The sequence below is a fragment of the Palaemon carinicauda genome, chromosome 39 (genome assembly GCF_036898095.1).
Source record: "Palaemon carinicauda isolate YSFRI2023 chromosome 39, ASM3689809v2, whole genome shotgun sequence".
Lineage (NCBI taxonomy): Eukaryota > Metazoa > Arthropoda > Malacostraca > Decapoda > Palaemonidae > Palaemon > Palaemon carinicauda.
Genome location: NC_090763.1, coordinates 23,923,886 through 23,944,958, shown reverse-complemented (window position 1 = coordinate 23,944,958; position 21,073 = coordinate 23,923,886). Strand labels below are relative to the sequence as shown.

General features: G+C 42.7%; 1 protein-coding gene across 2 annotated transcripts in view; it reads left to right on the top strand.

Annotated features, from left to right (window-relative positions):
* LOC137631082 (COX assembly mitochondrial protein homolog) overlaps positions 1-21,073 on the top strand; it is an 83,099-nt gene that overhangs the window by 42,141 nt on the left and 19,885 nt on the right. For both annotated transcript variants that reach the window (XM_068362702.1, XM_068362703.1), the window contains exon 3: positions 8,194-8,298. In XM_068362702.1, the coding sequence (XP_068218803.1) occupies positions 8,194-8,298 (105 nt within the window). The remainder of the gene's footprint in view (positions 1-8,193; positions 8,299-21,073) is intronic.

Below are 21,073 nucleotides of genomic sequence, written 5' to 3'. Positions count from 1 at the left end.
CCCAGAGTGGAGTGTGAACCGTATTCTCAAGTCTTTTGTATACCTCATACGTTTGAATAAAGTATCGGGCAAAGTTCCAACTCTCTAAATGGTCTTTCAGCTAGTTTTAGCTTGGGAAAAGCAGATTAACAAGCTTTTATTACCTCTCATGTTTTAGTCATTTCAAATAAAGAAAGGAAGTCTCTCGTTTGTTCCTTAGTTCATGCCAAAGACCTAAAACCCAGCTGTCAATGATACCAGGTTCTAGTCATTCTCCATCTCTTCTCAGGAGGCATCAGAATAACTGGCTTCTGTGTCCTGCTGGGGCTTTTCGGTGTTACTCTCATCTTAAGAAAACTTGGCCCCCCAGACGTAAGTTCTAAGGACTAACATCAGCAGGATAAAAAGATTGATACCCAAGAACATTGTTTCTTTCTAGCTTTGAGAGACCATAGTTGTACCTATCCCTCAACCAGCAAGGGAATTGGAGGTCTGACTCTTGTAAGGGCTCCCAAAGTTAAGGATATCCAGTCCTTCTTAATACTCGGAAAGAACCTGTTAGTGGCTCAGCTATTAAAACAGGTGTCTATTAACACAAGACAGCCTTTATTTCCAGTCTTTACTTCCAACTACTTGTGGGATTATGCCCACAAGTCCTTGGGTACTCTTACCCTTGGTGCTGTGTTGGCTGCTTAACATGTAGCCCTTCTATCTCTCTCAGGAGAGAGGATGAATCTTATCTAAAATAGAAGTTTCAACAAAAACCTAGAAGGAAAGGTAGAATGACTAGCCTTCCCCTTCTCTTTCTTTTCTTTCTCTTATGTGTTGAAGCAGTCATGGCTGCTGTGAGCTGGACCAGAAGTCAGATGCAGGTTAGCTTCATAACTGAGTAATCCTTACAACTAGATGTGTTAAGAAGTATCTCTCTAATCCTCCCAGGTGACAAGAAGGATGGATAAAATATAGTCAAACCCATTTCTTATGATAGCTATGAATACATTTGGATGACAAATCTTTTATCCCATATGAGGATACAAGTTCTTCCTATGCATAAGCAGTTATGTTGGCAAGAGTCAAGACCTTTGCTTCTGTGTAGGACAATGTGCTCTTGACAATTCCTGCAAAATCTTAACCTGGTCATAATTTGAATTATAGGGACATTGTCATCCTAAGGATGAGTTTCCTAGTAAAAGAACATGGATTGTATTGTTGTAGGAACAAATAAAAGATTCTAAAATTTGTGTTTTTCCAAAATATACAAACCTGATTTCTTTAGGTTACACCTCCTGCCTCAAATACCATGCAAGTTCCAGGCCTCTGGGTTAAAAGTGGTAGTCTTGCTGATTGACAGGTGGAAAGGGCTTCCTCAGCCCCTGTCGGTAGCTTATCGATCTTGTTAAATTTTGACAGGTATTCTAGCATCTCTGAAGACATACTTTCTTTTAAAATTTGTGATGCTTTACAATTTATCTTCTGACCAAGCATAGTTAATATTACAGTTTTAGATTTTCAAATTTATCAAGTATTACTTGTCCATGTATAGAGAGAGTGACTCATGCCGATGTTTGTTAACTAAATGATGTGTTTGAATTATTTATTATGCTCATTTCTTTCTGCCTAATCATCTAGCTGAATTGGTACTGGAGGTTATTATAATACTGTAGTTTGTGTTCCAATGTTCAGCATTGAATTTGAAAACAATAAAAAATACTGCATTTTCAATATTAATCTTACCCGATGATCATGTAGCTGTCAACTCTGTTGCCCGACAGAAATCTACGGTCGGGATACGCCAGCGATCGCTATACAGGTGGGGGTGTACACAACAGCGCCATCTGTGAGTAGGTACTCAAGTACTTCTTGTCAACAAGAACTCAATTTTTCCTCTGTCGTGCCACCGGCAAGACCTACTAATACGCCGTCCCTAACTGGATTTGTTTTCACAACTTTTTGGTGAAGTACACTATTCCAGTTTTGAGCTTTCGCTATGCAGGGGTTTTATCTTCATTTCAAAACTTGAACTCGTTTTGGATAGATTTAATTATGGTGACGAAGAGAGTATGGACTCTCTTTCACTTTTAAATGGCCGACCCTTCCCTTAGACGGAAGTGTTGGTGTCGAAGAGAGTATAGACTCTTTCACTTTTTATGACCGACCCTTCCCTTAGACGGAAGTGTGTTTAGGTTTTTGGTAATTTTGCTTAACAAAGTTATAGATTTATTTTATATCTCTCCGCCATTTATAGGCCTCTTCGATTAACTTTCCATTTATTATAAACTTATAAAAATTAATTTTTATGTTTGTTTATATGCGACCTTTCCTAATAGTAGGCGGTCCTTACTTGGAACCGAAGTTAATTAACATTGAGCCCGTCATATCGTATTTCCTGTTAAGAATTTATGCTATTTTAATTTTTATGTTTTTGAAAGAATTTCTTTGATAGTCTCGTACTGTTTTCAAAGATGAACTAACGTTTAGTTTAGTCTCCGCAGTTGTTGACGTTCAGAACGTTCAACTTGCGCTCTATCGTTACGATAGAGAGAGAGTATTTCACGGTTTCACGTTGCAGTAAGAGTAAACCGATTCTAGCGTTTCGTTCATTCTTTCTTAGCTTAAATGGTTTTAATTTTAATAAAGGAACTTTTTATTTGGGAAACCTTTCAGTTTTTTTCCTTTAACAAATAATATGTTTTAACGATACTGTATATAATTGGGCTCATCTCTCAGGTTCTAAGTCAAGAGAGAGAGAGAGAGAGATAGAGACGGAGGGAGAGAGAGGAGGATAAACGTTTCGTTCAAGCGGGTAACGTTGTTCTCGTTTTTTACTCCTCTCCCTAGTCGCTATAGGGGAAGAAGGTAAAACGTTTCTAGAGTTTTATTCTTGTTCCCAGGCTTTATGCGGTGAGAGATTTTAAACGTAGTTTATTTGATCTAGTGTTTAGTCTCTTTTCCAGCCACTGAATTCTTTATCTTTCATTATGTTTTTCTGTTACATTGTAAAACTGTTTTCGCAATTACTACCTTTTAATGAAGGATAGGATTGCGTGTTTCAGGTACAAATCACTTAAAGTTTCGAGTTCAGTGAAATAAGTGCAAACAGAAAATCAAAAGTGATATGCGCAAAGTGTTACAGTGTTGCGTTCGAGGGTTCGTTTGTTCGTGCCAGTTGTTCACCTTGTCCGATACCTCTTACAAGCTCCCAAGCCCAGGGGAGAAGTAATGTCGAAGGACTTATGGGTTCCACAGGTCTTGATATACGAACAGACGTTTCCCTCCGTGGTTTCGGGTGTATCTACACACGTTGCCGACGTGATCACCCCACCCACACAAAGACGAGAGAGCCCATTTATTCCTCGTCTGCGGAAGAGGTTTCTCGCAGAAACCATGGACCAAATCTTGCAGCTTTTAAGTGCAAGTCGGTCCCTTCCGCGCAAGTCCAACGGCCTAGGTGTAGCCACTGGGTCAGTTCGGACTCGCTCCAGTCATCCGACGACTGCACACCTCCCAAGAGAGGCAAGGTGGTACCGCAACAGGCAGTAACTCCGTCTGTTGCCGCACCAGCTGTTTTAGACCCTCAGTCACAACGGACAGTAGCTCCGTTTGTTGTTGTCTTTCATAGACCCTAGTGGTCCATGCTGCAGACTATGCAGTCTCAGCTTGCGGCATTCATGCAGGAGTATCATGCGGAGAAGGTTAACACTGCACCTGTTAACCTACAACCCGCCGAGGTTGTGCGCTCAGCAGATACTGCGGCTGCCTGCTCCCACACTCCACCTGTGAGAGCTCCACCACCGATGCGCAGTCCACCCTGCCAGACGCATGTTCTTGCTGCTCCATCCGTTGACATGCGTGAGCTTCCGCATCAGCAGTGGGAAGGTGCTGTAGAGCTGCCGGGTTCCAGCACTATGCGGCTTTCTCCGCTACCCATGCAGCATGCTCCGCATACCATACAGCATGCTCCGCATACCATACAGCATGCTCCGCATACCATACAGCATGCTCCGCAACCCACCGCAGCCCCTCCCACTCTCCAGCACTCTGCTTTTGTTGTTGCCAGCTCCCACACTCCGACTGCGGAGAAGGTTGACGATGCACCCGTGGGCCTACACCTCCCACGGTTGTGCGCCCGGCATGGCTTCCTCCACCCATGCACAGTCAACCCTGCCAGATGTATGATGACTCCCACACACAGAGCACTCCGTTGCCGTGCGTGTGCTACCACAAGCTGCCGTGTTTTGACACGGTGTGTCAGCCTCCGCAACACACTGTGGTTACCGCCACTCGCCCGCAGCAAACTAGTCAGTCAGGAGTTGAGGCTTCCCCACACAACTTTGGTTGTTGCCATCTCACAGACTGTCAAACAGTTACATGACGTTGCCTTCTGGTCTGCTACTTATACACCAGTGCTGTTTGTCCTCACGCTCCTGTTGTGGTTGACAGTTCAGTTTTTGACAGTTCACAGACTGTCAAGCAGTTTCATAACGTTGCCTTCTGGTCTGCTGCTTTTGCACCAGTGAAACCCTCACTGAGAGAACCTAGCTTTTCTCGGATATGGTTCCTGTAGATGAGAAAGTGTTGTTCTCCCTCCTTCTGATATTCCCTTGAGGACTCTGTCATTTGGAGAGGAGCCTTAAGCTGCTTAGCCTCCTATGGACTTTAATTTAAGCATAACATGCTTCCAGGGAGGGTAAATGGTTCCGCTTCAGTCGCTAACCCCGTCTGTTGCCACACCTGCTCCCATAGACCTTGGGCTTTGTTGCAAGACATGCAGTCCAAGCTTAGTCCTTGATAGAGGATTTTTTACGGAGAAGAACCTTCTTGCCAACGACCTTCCTACCGGTTGGTTGTACGCCCTGTTGACGCTGAGGTATCCTACTCACGTCCGCCAGTTGAGATGGTTCCTCCACCGGTGCGACCCAGTGTGGGTTGCCAGTCGCACGTTGACGTTAAGCTACTCTCGGAGGTGGTTGTGGACGTTCAGTGTTTCACTGGGAAGACGTTCAACAACCAGCAGAGGTGACTTGTTGTGACGCAGTGCGGCAACCTCAGCAACCCGATAAGGGGTTGTCTGTACTACCCAGACAGTCTAGACAGTTTCGGGTTGTCGCTGTACTTCCTCGCATCCCCATGGTTGACAGTTCACAGACTGTGCAGCAGTACCATGATCTTGTGTCCGGCTCCGTCACGCATCCACCAGTGCGACCGGATTCAGCGAGTCAGACGTTGCCCACTCCGTTGCCGTTTCCTCATCAGTTTCGGATGAGGAACCCTCTGATGAGGACATGGCTGAACAAGAAGATCAATCCCCAGCCCTGCTATCCATCCAGAAGAGGCTGAAGAAGGAATACGGCCCTGTCAGGCTGTGGATGAGTCTGGTTAGGACACTGTCATCCGTGGTTCAATTGGTGTCACTTGGAAGACTTCACCTCCGTCCTCTTCGGTTTCATCTAGCTCTTCACTGGAAAAGGACGAGACGCTAGAAGCGGTCTCGATCCCGGTTTCCGGAAGATAAGTCTGGTCTAACCTGAGGAAAGGACTTTATCAACCTTTTATAGGGTCTTCCCCTGACTGTTCAGACCCCCAACCACGTTCTCTTCTCAGACGCATCGGACGTAGGCTGGGGTGCGACCTTAGGCGGTAGGGAATGCTCGGGATTATGGAACTCGAGTCAAAGGACAATGCATTTTAACTGCAAGAAGCTTCTGGCAGTACGTCTGACCTGGAAAAGCTTCAGGTCTCTCCTTCAAGACAAAGTAATGGAGGTCAACACGGACAACTCCCTGCTTTGATGTTCATCTCCTAGCAAGGAGGGACCTACTCTCTGACATGGTGCGAGTTTGCTAGTGACCTCCTCTCCTGTTCAACAGGTCTAGACTTTTCACTAGTAACAAATTTCTTCCAAGGCAACTTGAATGTCTTAGCAGTTTGTCTCAGTAGGAAGGGACAATAATTCCAACATATTGGACCCTCCACAGAGATGTATGCAAGAGACTTTGGGTCACTTGGGGCCAGCCAACCATAGATCTCTTCGCAACCTCGATGTCCAAGAGGCTCTCAATACTTTGCTCACCTATCCCGGACCCAGCAGTGGTTCTTTTAGATGCCTTTCTACTAGATTAGTCTCATCTAGATCTATATGCATTCCCTCCGTTCTAGATTGTCAACAATGTACTGCAGAAGTTCGCCTCTCACGATGGGACAAAGTTGACACTAGTTGCTTCCCTCTGGCCCGCGAGAGAATAACTTACCGAGGTACTTCGATGGCTAGTAGACGTTCCCAGAACTCTTCCCCTAAGGGTGGACCTGCTACGTCTACCACGCGTAAGAAGGTACTCCAAGGCCTCCACGCTCTTCGTCTCACTGCCTTCAGAGTATCGAAAGACTCTCGAGAACTAGAGGTTTTTCGAAGGAGGCAACCAGAGCGATTGTTAGAGCAAGGAGAACATCCACCCTTAGAGTCTACCAATCGAAGTGGGAAATCTTCCTAAACTGGTGCAAGTCAGTATCCGTAACCTCGACCAGTACCTCTGTAACTCATATAGCTGACTTCCTCTTATATCTGAGGAAAGAGCGATCTCTTTCAGCTCCCACTTTCAAGGGTTACAGAAGCATGTTGGCATCAGTCTTCCGTCACAGAGGCTTAGATCTTTCCAACAATAAAGATCTACAGGACCTCCTTAAGTCTTTTGAGACCACGAAGGAGCGTCGTTTGGTTACACCTGGTTGGAATTTAGACGTGGTTCTAAGATTCCTTATGTTAGACAGGTTCGAACCACTTCAATCAGCCTCCCTGAAAGATCTCACCTTTAAGACTCTTTTCCTGATATGCTTAACCACAGCTAAAAGAGTCAGTGAGATTCATGCCTTCAGCAAGAACATCGGATTTTCATCCGAAACGGCTACATGTTCTACATCTTGGTTTTCTAGCCAAACACGAGCTGCCTTCTCGGCCTTGACCAATATCGTTCGTTATTCCAAACTTATCGTATGGTTGGAAATGAACTAGAAAGAGTATTATGTCCTGTAAGAGCTCTTAAGTTCTATTTTAAAAACCTTTACGGGGCCCGTCTGAAGCTTTATGGTGTTCAGTTAAGAATTCATCTTTGCCTATGTCAGAGAATTCTTTATCCTATTATTTTCAGACTGTTAATACGAGAAGCTCATTCCCTTCTGAATGAGGAAGACCAAGCTTGGCTGAAGGTAAGGACACACGAAGTTAGAGCTGTCACAACTTCCGTGACCTTTTAATAAAATAGATCTCTGCAAAATATTTTCGACGCAACCTTTTGGAAAAGCTAATCAGTGTTCGCGTCTTTTATCTTAAGAATGTCCAGTCTCTTTACGAGAACTGCTACACTCTGGGACCATTCGTAGCAACGAGTGCAGTAGTGGTGGGGGCTCCACCACTACAATTCCCTAATTCCAGAACCTTTTTAATCTTTCTCTTGAAATATTTCTGGGTTGTCCGGAAGGCTAAGAAGCCTTCCGCATCCTGGTTGATTTGGCGGGTAGTCAAATTCTTTCTTGAGAAGCGCCTGGATTAGAGGTTGTGATGAGGTCCTTTAGTATGGGTTGCAGCCCTTCATACTTCAGCACCTAGGAGTCGCTCAGCATCCTAAGAGGATCGCTAGGCTCAGTAAGGAAGACGTACTTAAAAAGGCAGAGTAATGGTTCAAGTCGACTTCCTTACCAGGTACTTATTTATTTTATGTTTGTTATTTTGAATAACGGCTAAAATAAGATACGGGATACTTAGCTTCTTTGTTAACATGTATGCTGGTCTCCACCCACCACCCTGGGTGTGAATCAGCTACATGATCATCGGGTAAGATTAATATTGAAAAATGTTATTTTCATTAGTAAAATAAATTTTTGAATATACTTACCCGATGATCATGAATTTAAGGACCCGCCCTTCCTCCCCATAGAGAACCAGTGGACCGAGGAGAAAATTGAGTTCTTGTTGACAAGAAGTACTTGAGTACCTACTCACAGATGGCGCTGTTGTGTACACCCCCACCTGTATAGCGATCGCTGGCGTATCCCGACCGTAGATTTCTGTCGGGCAACAGAGTTGACAGCTACATGATCATCGGGTAAGTATATTCAAAAATTTATTTTACTAATGAAAATAACATTTTTCATTAAGAAAAACATACATTTTGAGAAATAGTTTTCTTTTTATTGAAAAGATGCCCATTTTTTTCCTTCTAGGAGATCCAGATGACAAATCCTTACGAAAAGTGGAAATTGAAGTCCTGATACCCAAAAAGATGCGTGATATTGCCAAAAAAGAGAAATGCCCTAAGGAGGTTGAAGGTAATTTTATTTTACAGTATGGGTTATATTTTGTCCCCTGTAACAGGTAGTTCATTGTATTAAAATATTTTTATCTTCTCATTAAAGTAACTAAGTTTGTTCCGTAATTAGAATACAAACCTATGCTATTTATGGGGTATTACTTTCGGCGAAGCTGAAAGGACGTGCCATTACAATTTAGTGAGGTTAACTACCCATCCCGCTAGTTAGCGGTGGGTAGGGGGGTTAGCTAGTTACCCCTTTCACTCATACACCTGTGACTGTGCTTCACTTTGCTTTTGGCTCGGAGGGTGAGCAGTTGTTGCCGCTTTTCCTCCTCGCCTATTTTGGACTACCGTTAATCTTTGTCTTTTTAACTTATGATTTTCTCTTCTATATACAGTATCTGGAAACATTCTTAGTGTATATATATATATATATATATATATATATATATATATGTATATATATATAGGTATATATATATATATATATATATATATATATATATATATATATATATATATATATATATATATATATATATGTATAATATATATATATATATAGGTATATATATATATATATATATATATACCTATATATATATATATATATATATATATATATATAGGTATATATATATATATAGGTATATATATATATATATATATATATATATATATATATGTATATATAGGTATATATAGGTATATATATATATATATATATATATATATATATATATATATATTATACATATATATATATATATATATATGTGTGTATAATATATATATATATATATATATATATATATATATATATATATATATATATATGTATAATATATATATATATATATATATATATATATATATATATAGGTATATATATATATGTATATATATATATATATATATATATATATATATATATATATATATATAGGTATATATATATATGTATATATATATATATATATATATATATATATATATATATATATATGTATATATATATATATATATATATATATATATATATATATATATATATATATATACTCTGTATGTATATATATATATATATATATATATATATATATATATATATATATATATATATATATATATATATATATATATATACAGTGGTACCTCTACATGCGAATTTAATCCGTTCCAGAACCAACTTCGGATGTAGAAAATGTTCGGATGTAGAAACGAATTTTCCCATAAGAATACATTGAAATAGGATTAATCCGTGGTTGAGCCCAAAAACCTATGATAACTTCTTAATAAACTACTACACATAATTTTCCCATGAGAATAATGAACACCAAATTAGATAATAGACATGTAAATAAGAAGAACAGACATGTAAATAAGAAGAATTAGCAAAAAATGATAAATAAGAAACGGGTTTTTAGCGTCACTTTACCTTAGAAATTCCAGCGCAGGTGTTGTTAGTCTTGCTACGCAGAGAGGAGACGGACGGGCGGCGAGGAGGTAGAGAGGTTAACTACGATAAACGTACACTACCGTAACTTATTCTAACTTACACTAAGTGAACTTTAACATAACTTAGCTTATTTTTTTTTTATTTTTATATTTTATATTTTCTGAATTTCTTTTGCTTCACTCTTTTCCGTTTTCTTAGTTTCACTTTCTTCCGCTTCACTCTTTGCCGTTTTCTTCGATTCACTTACATCCTCTTCATCGCGAGTTCGCTTCGCAGTTTTTTTAAAGAAAGCATCGATAGATAATTGCTTAGTATGGCTTTTCAGAATGTTTCGAAAGTGAGTTAGGCAAACATCATCGAATTGAGAAACTACACGACAAACCTGCAATTTCTTTGGATGGTATTTGTCGATGAAGTCGACCACGTCTTGATGTTTTCCTAACACCTCTTTTATTTGCGCCGAACCTAACACATGTTCTACCTCCTCGCTCCCTTCCTCGTCATCACTCATGTGCTCCGACATAGCATGGAGTTCCTTGAGCTCATCCGTGGTAAGTTCGTCGTGATGTTTGGCGACGAGTTCCGTAACGTCATCTGCGTTGACCTCTCCAGACCCATGGACTTGCCAAGGGAGACAATTTCCTCTACGGCTTCCGCTGCACCGACCACGGGATCAGGTTCGGGGTCAAAACCCTCGAAATCTCGGGGAGAAACTGCATCAGGCCACAGCTTCTTCCAGGCAGAATTGAGGGTCCGTTGAGTTAATCCCACCCAAGCCTGATCTATGCTCTTCAAGCAGTGCACGATGTTGAAGTGGCCCCTCCAAAATTCACGCAAAGTTAAGTTGGTGCTTTGCGTGACATTAAAGCACTGCTTAAATAAGTGCTTGGTGTACAGCTTCTTAAAATTAGAGATGACTTGCTGGTCCATGGGCTGGAGGATAGAGGTGGTATTCGGTGGAAGATACAGCACCTTTATGAACTTGAATTCATCGAAGATATCATCTTCAAGTCCGGGGGGGTGAGGGGGTGCATTGTCAAGGCATAGCAGGCACTTTAAAGGCAATTTCTGTTCATGAAGATACTTCTTCACAGAAGGGCCGAAAACTTGGTTAACCCATTGCACAAAGAATTGCCTAGTGACCCAGGCTTTCGAGTTGGATCGCCAGAAAACATGAAGCTGATCCTTATCGACGTTGTGTGCTTTAAAGGCCCTAGGGTTCTCTGAATGGTAAACCAGTAAGGGCTTGACTTTAAAGTCCCCGCTAGCGTTGGCACATAGGGCAAGAGTCAACCGATCCTTCATTGGCTTATGCCCAGGCAATTTCTTCTCTTCAGCAGTGATGTAGGTTCGACTCGGCATCTTCTTCCAAAACAGCCCGGTTTCATCACAATTAAACACCTGCTGCTCTACGTAGCCTTCTTCCTGCACGATCTTTTCGAAGTTCTTGACAAAGTCAGCTGCAGCCTTTGTGTCCGCACTAGCAGCCTCTCCGTGGCGAACAACTGAATGAATCCCGGACCGTTTCTTAAATTTCTCGAACCAGCCACGAGATGCCTTGAAATCATCTGAGGAAGGCTCGGTTGAACTCTCCCAAGCATCACCCCCAGAGCTCTCCTTCTTCAAGTCCGTAAAGATGGCGTGCGCCTTCTCGCAGATAACGGTCTCGGTGATGGTGTCGCCAACGATCTCTCTATCCTTAATCCACACTAGTAGAAATCGTTCCATCTCTTCTATGATAGGGGTACGGCGTTTGGAAATTATGGTGATCCCTTTAGAAGGTTTCACTGCTTTAATAGCTTCCTTCTGTTTAAGGATTGTCAAGATAGTCGACATATTACGGCCATACTGTTTAGCAAGTTCACTCACGCGGATGCCACGCTCATGTTTTTCAATAATTTCCTGCTTAATTTCTAAAGAAAATTTCCTTCTTCCTTTTCTCACCACTACCACTACCAAAACTAAGCCTTTTAGGACCCATACTTTACGTAAATTACCGTTAAAGGGTGCACGTAAAAAATCACGATTAAAACAAGAGTTAATAGCAGAACGCACAGAGCACAACCGCAAGAAGCCGACGAGAACAGAGGACTGACCCAAGACCCGCTAATTGAGCGTCCCTCCGAGGTCGATGTGCTGCCTTCTATTGGCGGAAATAAAAAACACTTCAGGCGCTATGAGCACCGACTACGCGTACGAGTATTGTTTACTTCGGGTGTTGAAAAAAACATTCGGGTGTAGAGTCGGAACGTGTTCGAATTGTACTTCGTGTGTCGAAAAATTCGTATACAATCATACGACGAAAATTGCTTACTTCGTGTGTCGAATTAAAATTCGGGTGTAGAGTCAAAAATTTGCTCGAATTTTACTTCGGATGTTGGAAAATTCGGATGTAGATACGTTCGTGTGTAGAGGTTCCACTGTATATATATATATATATATATATATATATATATATATATATATATATATATATATATATATATATATATGTACTGTATATATATATAAATATATATATATATATATATATATATATATATATATATATATATATATATATATATATACATATATATATATATATTATGTATGTATTTTTATGGGCTCAGGCCATATCGTCTTGATGGACGTTCCTTTAAGTAGCTTCCTAGGGTATATTTGACTACATTGATATTCCCAGAGAATTTTACCTTAAGCTACCCAGAATTCTAACTCCTGGAGCGAATATCCCTAATTTACACTTATAGGGATATTGCATAATATCAGAGGACGTATTCTTGACACGCCACATAGCTATCTTCACCCCGAATAGCGTTAACGCTTCGAGAGGGAAAAGTGGCAAGAAACAAAAAGGGAGCCGTTATTAAGGTACCTCTCCTCCCCGTTTCAACTCTGTATATGATGTCATCAACGGCGTCATGTTTATTCCTTATCTCGTAGCTCTATTGCTCGGTGATTCCCTTGTGTTCTCTCGTTATTTTGGATATTATTCAACATTATGATGCTTTCTCCAGCCTCTTCTGCCTCTGGAAAGTTGAGTATTATCTTTACTTTGTATAAATGTAAGCTCCTGTTGTTTTAAATTAAATCAAAAGTGATATTAACGTAAACAAGAGCTGTTGCCTACCGGAGGCGTCATGGACGCTGTCGCTCGCTATGCACGAGTCATTTGGTTAGCCAGAGTGACTTTCCCCGGTCTTAATGCTTTAATAGATTTAGCTATTTAGCCTTCCTACTGGGAATTCTTTACATTATGCCGATAGTATTTATCAGTTTCGGCGAGTTTAGGTAACCGATCCCTGCTTAGTAGCCTAGGCGTTTTGCTTTTAGTACTTTCATGCATGATATAATAGATTCTCCTAGTGTGATAATTTTATTGAAGCCGTAGGCAGTTATTTATACATGTAAGATAATTACTGAAATAATTTCCTCTTCCAAGATAGTATACAAGAGAGTTTCGGTGATTTAGGTAATCGATTCTCACCGCGCCTAGGCTAATAGCCTAAGGGGCTTTAGTATACTTTTGCACACTTTCCCTATTGTTCTTTCTCCTCTAAAGGTCTAAGATCAATCCCTTTTTCCCTCGATGAGTTAGCCTAGGCTTAACCCTAGTCAGTTTTATCTGGATTGTATTTGGGTAAAACTAGGCTAGGGTGTTTCTGTCCTTTTCCTGTAACCAGAGTGACTGGTTTTTGGGCTTAGAACATCAGAGTATTCTGTCTGGGGTCTGTAGCTGCCTGACAAAGCGAATGAGATTCCTTTGCTAGGTTAGGCTGCAGACATAGGAGGCTAGACCTCCCTAGGCCACACCTGAAGGTTTCTGTACGAGAGGATTCCTTCTTTCTGTGGTTTAGCAGACTAGTCCTGTGCTGTTTTACCCTAGGTCGGAGAATAGAATTCTCCATTACCTGGGGAAATAACAGCACCAAACCCCGTTCCTGTATTGCTGGAGGTGGCAAGGTGCTGCCAACCTCTTTGCTGTATTCGACTACCCTAGGCTAGGATGAATTTTCTTAGCACTGGGGATAGTCTTATACTAGAGCGGAGTTTGTTAGGTGAGGTAGGGTAGGCTTCAGGGCTAACCCTTCCTCATCTTATAGGACCCTCATCCCTCCACCTCTGTCCTTTGGTGATGGCCTAGCCATCACAAAACCTTAGCCACCGTCCTACATTTGACCCTAGTACAGGGTAGGTTGTAAGACTGGCTTAGACTTCTGCCAGTTGGCAGAAGCCTTTTTCTCTTTGGAGTGTTCTTTAGACCTCTCATGGTCTGCCATCCATATGTCTGTTGGTAGAGCACGGCAGGTTATGGATGGATGGAAGCATGAATGTCACATTCTTCCCTTCCATTTGTTCACTCATTCTGGATGGAAGGCAGCAAGGCAGTGCCACCTTACAGTCTTGCATTCATGCCTTTCCCTTGTTAGTGTATAGTACCATCAGGTCCCCATCTGCTGGCTTAGCGGCCGGCAGCTGGGTGGGCTGTAGATCTCTGGTTTATTAATGTCGGCGGAGTGCATAGATTGCCATCAGCCGTGGCTGGCCAGCAACTGGCTGCTTACCTACTACTCTGCCGGCCACTACTATTAGTGGCCGGCAGGCGGGGTGCAGTTGGCTGCCGGCTTATTACCTAATGCCAGCCGGCAGAGATTGCAGGCCGGCACCCAGAGACCAGCGATCTGCCTCCCACTACTTCCAAAGGTAGTATACCTTGGAATTGTACCCAGGTACTGTACTTGCCGGCGGCATAGCAGTATATGATAATACAGTAGCCAGTATTTTGCAGTATAGTACATAATGCAATAAGAAAACTACAGTATAGATTATACTGTAATACAAAATATTTTCCAATATACAATGTGTTGTCATGTACAGCCTATTGTGAGACCGTACAGTATAAAGAAAGTGAGTTCTTTCTTTAAAATATTTTAAAATCCTTAATATTAAAACTTCTGGAAACTGGTGTTGAGTTACACTTATATATCCTTAGAGGATAACAAATTTCTAGAATAAGAATTAACCATAGTTTTAATGTTATGGGAGGTCACAGCAATTGACTGGGCAGGAAATACATGAATGTGTCTTTCCTTTTTTCCTTTTTAGCTTATCTATCCTAAGCTACATACAATAATAATAAATTGTATACTTAATTTTGTGCAACTTTTCACTGGATACTCACTGGAATCTCTTCTCTTTACAGGAGGACCAACCCAAGTGCGGGAGTATGTTTTGTAACGTCCGCAGTAAGAACTTCAGCAGACATGAGCTTTGCAGGAAGCATGCATGCAGCGCAGTCTCCAAAGGCGATCTCAAGTATTGGGACCCTCAGGTATGTGTCATATGTACTAACCTGATTACTAAGGCATTTGACTCTCCTAAGTCGGCGGAGTCAAGGGATGCAGCAAAGGAAAAGTTGCGTAATTAGGTCATGGGTTTTCAGAAAAACACCCCTGGGCCTTACCTTCCAAGTGAGAAGATGCGGGCCTATCTTTTCCCCAGGGCATCTTCGGATGCAGTAATTCCTCAGCCTCACTCAGAGATCCCTGTCATTCAGATTCCGGTAGATTCGGAGGTCTCGGACACGTCACAGGACATCCAACTGGACGATAGGATGTCAGAAGTGTCGGAGTACACTGAAAAGGACCTTCTCGCAGAAGGTCAGGAAGAGGAGCTGACCCAAGCTCCTGAGACCGAGGAGGAAGAGGTCGACGAGGTGTTGGTCTCATCGGTTCTGCCCCCAGAACCAGTTCCCTCGACATCTTCTGCTATCCCAGAGGAACTGGAAATGACTCTTTCTTCCATTGTTGAAATGATTCAGCAAATGCAGAAGAAAAATTATGAAAAAAAAAGCTGCGATGAAGCTGGAGATGTGTAGACTCGCAGCATCACGCGGGCCTAAGAAGCTCAGCGTAAAGGACCTTCCTTTGTGTTCTGATGCGGACCCGTGGCGGTATGCCAAACACATGCCGATGACAATTGGGAAGATTGTCATCTCGGAGAAGCTGGGATCAGTCCCCATTGAAGAGGTGGAATTCTGGCCCAGCAAGGAGTCTTACCCGGACTGTTATGTCCGCCTCAGGAAGGAACCAGCCTCAAAGGAGGAGACGGAGCCAAAGGAGGACATAGTCTTTGACCATGGTAAAGCACAGGCTTTACCGTCTAGCTCTATGAAAGAGAGGGGCTTCACTAACTCGAAGGTACCAGGGTTGAGTCACCCCTCCTTTTTGGCTTCTCCAACCAGAGCCTTCCCCTTTATAGAGAAATGGTATAAGACAGCCTTAAAGGTGGTCAAGGCAGGAAAGCCATGCCCCTCATTGGACAAGTGCAAGCCTTTATCCCTGACCTTACCTATACACCAAAAAGACTGGAAGGACGTCCACCTTACCTTCTCAATCGGGAAGTTGGAAGCAGATATTGCCGGACGTCAGTTCGGTGAGGACCTTCCGAAGTTGTCTCAATTTCTCTTGCGTAGGGAGCAAGAGACTAAAGAAAGACTTGCTACGTCCATGTCTCTACAGACTACTCTGAAGACGATGGCAAGTGACCCAAAAAGCCAAGAGATTTTCATGGTAGTGGCCAAAACCCATTTGGCCACTGTGACCAAGGATTTGTACAGTTTTATTAAAGCTAGGAGGGCTTGTAGAGAGTTCGTGTTCGCCTTGGATGCGGTGAGACACGAACCCAGGAAACTGATCTCATCCAGCATTTTGGGTAAGGACCTCTTCCCAAGCGAAGTGATCAAAGACGTAGTAGACAAGGCTGCCACGGAGAATAGGAACATTCTCCAAAAGTGGGGCCGATCTCTCAAGAGGAAGTCTTCCCTGGATGAGGGTCCCCAACCTAAGAGGAAGACAAAGAAGCCTAGGCTACCCTCTCGGCCGGCCAAGCCTTACAGACAACAACAAAAAACAACAACTTCCTACGACCGCGGTGCCCCAGATGGTGGCACAGCCTCCAACTACGTACCAGTTGGTACCTCAGCCAGTAGCGACACAGTCGCCTGCCTTTAACCCAGCTTTCGAGAGGCAGTCAACGACCTTTCGTCCGAAAGCTAGAGGATCAGCCAGAGGTTCCTCTAGACGTCCCTCAAGAGGAAGGGGATACAGAGGAGGATGCGGTCAAGGAGGCAAGCCTTCAGGTCCACAGCAAAAGTGAGATGCTCCCGGTAGGAGGGAGATTGTATTTATTCTGGGATCGTTGGACCTCCGATCCCTGGGCCCACAGCCTAATCAAGAACGGACTGGGTTGGAGCTGGAACAGCGCTCCACCTCTATTCCCACAATTCTTCCAACACTCCACCCCCGTCCTAGAAGAATATGTACGGGAGCTCTTGGAGAAGAGAGTAATTCGGAGAGTAAAGTCCATCAAGTTCCAAGTAAGGCTGTTTTGTGTTCCCAAGAAGGACTCAGAAAAACTCGGAGTCATTCTGGACTTGTCGCCACTCAGCAAGTTCATAGTAAACTCCAAGTTCAGGATGTCAACACTTCAACACATAAGGACCCTGTTGCCCAAACGGGCTTACACTGTTTCGATAGAATTGGCAGATGCCTACGGGCACGTCCCAATCAATCGTCGACTCTCCTCCTACCTAGGTTTCAAGCTTCAAGGAAGACTTTATGCCTTCAGAGCCATGCCCTTCGGGCTAAACATAGCCCCAAGGATGTTCACGAAGCTTGCAAATGCAGCCGTTCATCAATTACGCCTAAAGGGTGTCCAAGTAGTGGCCTTCTTGGACGATTGGCTGGTGTGGGCAGCATCCAAGACGGAATGCATGCAGGCTTCCAAGAGAGTGGTCCAGTTCCTGGAACATCTAGGATTCAAGATCAACACCAAAAAGTCTCGACTCTCTCCAGCTCAAAAGTTTCAGTGGTTAGGAATCCACGGGGATTTAGTCACATCTACTTTCCATTCCACTAAAGAAAAGGAAAGAGATAGGGAGATCTGTCAAGAGACTTCTGGAATCCAAACGGATATCAAGACGCGAACAGGAGAGAGTGCTGGGCTCTCTACAGTTTGCTTTAGTGACAGACCCAGTGCTACGAGCACAGCTAAAGGATGCAACAGGAGTCTGGAGAAGATAAGCATCAAATGCTCGAAGAGATCTGAGACGACCATTACCGACTCGATTGCGATCGCTTCTCAAGCCGTGGTCCAAAGCCAAGCACCTGAAGAAATCGATACTTCTTCAGCCATCTCCACCTTCAGTCATCATCCACACAGATGCTTCAAAGGAAGGATGGGGAGGTCACTCTCACTAAAGGAAAGTCCAAGGAGCTTGGTCCAATCTATTCAAGACCTTTCATATCATCATTCTGGAAGCCATGGCAGTATTTCTTACACTGAAGAAATTATCTCCTCGCCACTCGACCCACATAAGACTGGTCCTGGACAGCGAGGTGATAGTGAGATGCCTGAATCGCCAAGGTTCGAGATAACCCCAAATCAACCAAGTGGTGTTGGCCATCTTCCGTTTGGCGGAAAAGAAGAGATGGCACTTATCAGCAATTCACCTTCAAGGGTCCCGCAGCGTGACGGCGAACGCTCTATCCAGGTTCACTCCGATAGTCAGAATGGTCCCTAGACGCAGGATCGTTCTCCTTCATCTTACGTCAAGTCCCGGAACTGCAGATAGGCCTCTTTGCGACGAGCGACAAGAAGAAGATACATCGCTACATGGCCCCTTACGAGGATCCTCTGGCGGAAGCAGTGGATGCAATGTCCCTCGATTGGAACAGATGGTCCAGGATTTACCTGTTCCCTCCATCCAACCTTCTACTGAAAGTCCTCGACAAACTGAGATCATTCAGGGGAACAGCCGCAATAGTGGCTCACAAGTGGCCAAACATCGTCTGGTTTCCTCTGGCGTTAGAACTACGGCTGAAGTTTGTGCCATTGCCGGATCCAGTTCTGACTCGGCAAATACAGAAGTCAACTGTCTTCGCTTCATCACAGAAAACCCGGAACCTTCATCTCATGATTTTCTCTCCTTAGCGGTGAAGAAAAGATTCGGGATCTTGAGAGACAGTATAAACTTCTTAGAAGAATACAAATCCAAATCTACCAGAAGACAATATGAGTCGACATGGAAGAAATGGGTGTCCTTTGTCAAGGCGAAGAATCCAAAAGAAATCTCGACGGATTTATGTTTATCTTTCTTTATTCACCTTCATGAACAAGGTTTAGCAACCAACACGATATCTACGTGTAAGTCTGCCTTGACAAGACCCTTATTGTATGCCTTCCAGGTCGACTTCTCTAATGAAATCTTTAACAAGATTCCTAAGGCCAGTGCTAGACTCAGGCTGGCAGCGCCTCTGAAACCCATTTCATGGTCTTTGGATAAGGTTCTTCACTTCGCTTCAATGCTGAACAACGAAGATTGCGCTTTGAAAGATTTGACCCAAAAAGTTATATTTCTATTTGCACTAGCCTCGGGGGCCAGAGTTAGCGAAATAGTGGCCCTCTCGAGAGATGAGGTTCATATTCAGTTCGTAGAAGGGGGAGTACTGAATCTTTTTCCTGACCCAACGTTTCTTGCCAAAAATGAGCTATCCACCAAAAGGTGGGGTCCCTGGAGACTCTGCCCTCTGAAGGAAGATGTCTCATTATGTCCAGAGAGTGCCTAAAGGTCTATCTTCGTAGAACTTCAGACTTTAAGGGAGGACAGCTTTTTAAGGGAGAAACTTCAGGTTCGAATTTGTCTCTGAGACAATTAAGGGCGAAGATCACCTACTTTATTCGCAGAGCGGATCCGAACAGTACACCCGCAGGTCATGATCCAAGAAAAATTGCCTCATCCCTGAACTTTTTTAATAATATGGATTTCGAACACCTTCGTTCGTACATTGGCTGGAAGTCATCCAGAGTATTTTTTAAGCATTACGCGAAGTAGGTAGAGGAATTGAAGAGGTCTGTGGTGGCAGCAGGTAGTGTTCTTAAACCTGTTGCTTAGTTCTGCGAGGAACAGTGAAATTAATAGGGGCGATTAATTTAAGGGTGTGTGTGTGGTCCCTGGACGGTACAACATGCTAAGTGAAAGGCCACTAAGGTGTCCTTACGGACTGTTCCATATACAAAGGTGAAATAAGCATAATGCATAACACGTGTGCCATGCGTTTCTACGCAAGTGTGAATAGACAGTAATGACAGAAATTAATGAAAATTATTAACATTTTCGTTTTCAAGTGGCATTAATATGTTTCCTTTTCAGATGAAACAAGTATTTCTTGTATTACTGTTATCTTTATGCTTCAGTTTATTTCATCCACATTTTATATCTCTATAAATGTTGATTGATCTATTAATTTATTGTTTGTCAATAAACTAGTTCTAAATGAACTTTGCATCTTATTCGCCCCAGGTTCATTTTTATGAAAGATATATTGAGCATTACACTTCATCCCTTGGATATTGTTTGATAATATAAGAAAATCTTGAAAGATTGTTCCTTCGTGTAGACAAATACTTATTGATTTTGGCCAGTCCTTATATAGGACAGGCCAGTATACTCTGAATGTGATAACTTATTCATAATCTTTGTTCCTATATGGATACAAACCTTTTGTCGGTACATAAGTCAAATTCTGTATACCGGGGGAGGTGTCAGTATTACATACGCATTTTGGTGAGTTTTCAATACAAACTTTGCTTTAGAAGGTATAGGTTGAGATCAATATACAGGTTTGTCTGCTGGGCATCCATAGATAATATGTATTCCTCGAGACTTTTCCAGAGTCTGTAGGGGGCATTGTTTATGTTTAGAGGGAATGATGTATGACAGTAACATCATAGGTCTCTAGGTCTTAATCGACCAAGGAAATTCTGTCTTGAGGACAAGGCACATAATAAAAATCCACAGATACAGTAATGCTCTGGTAAACTTCCATCAGGACGACATGGCCTGAGCCCAAAAAACGGATTTTGAGCAAAGCGAAAAATCTATTTTTGGGTGAGATAGCCATGTCGTCCTGATGGACCCGCCCTTCCTTTTTATAAAAAGGGCTAAAGTACCCCTCCCAATGGTACAGTATCTGTAGCACCTCGCTTATCGCTACAAGGAATAAACATGGCGCCGTTGATGACGTCATAGACATACTCGAAACGGGGAGGAGAGGTACGTTAATAACGGCTCCCCTTTTGTTTCTTGCCACTTTTCCCTCTCGAAGCGTTAACGCTATTCGGGGTGAAGATAGCTATGTGGCGTGTCAAGAATACGTCCTCTGATATCATGCGATATCCCTATAAGTGTAAATTAGGGATATTCACTACAGGAGTTAGAATTCTGGCTACCTTAAGGTAAAATTCTCTGGGAATATCAATGTAGTCAAAT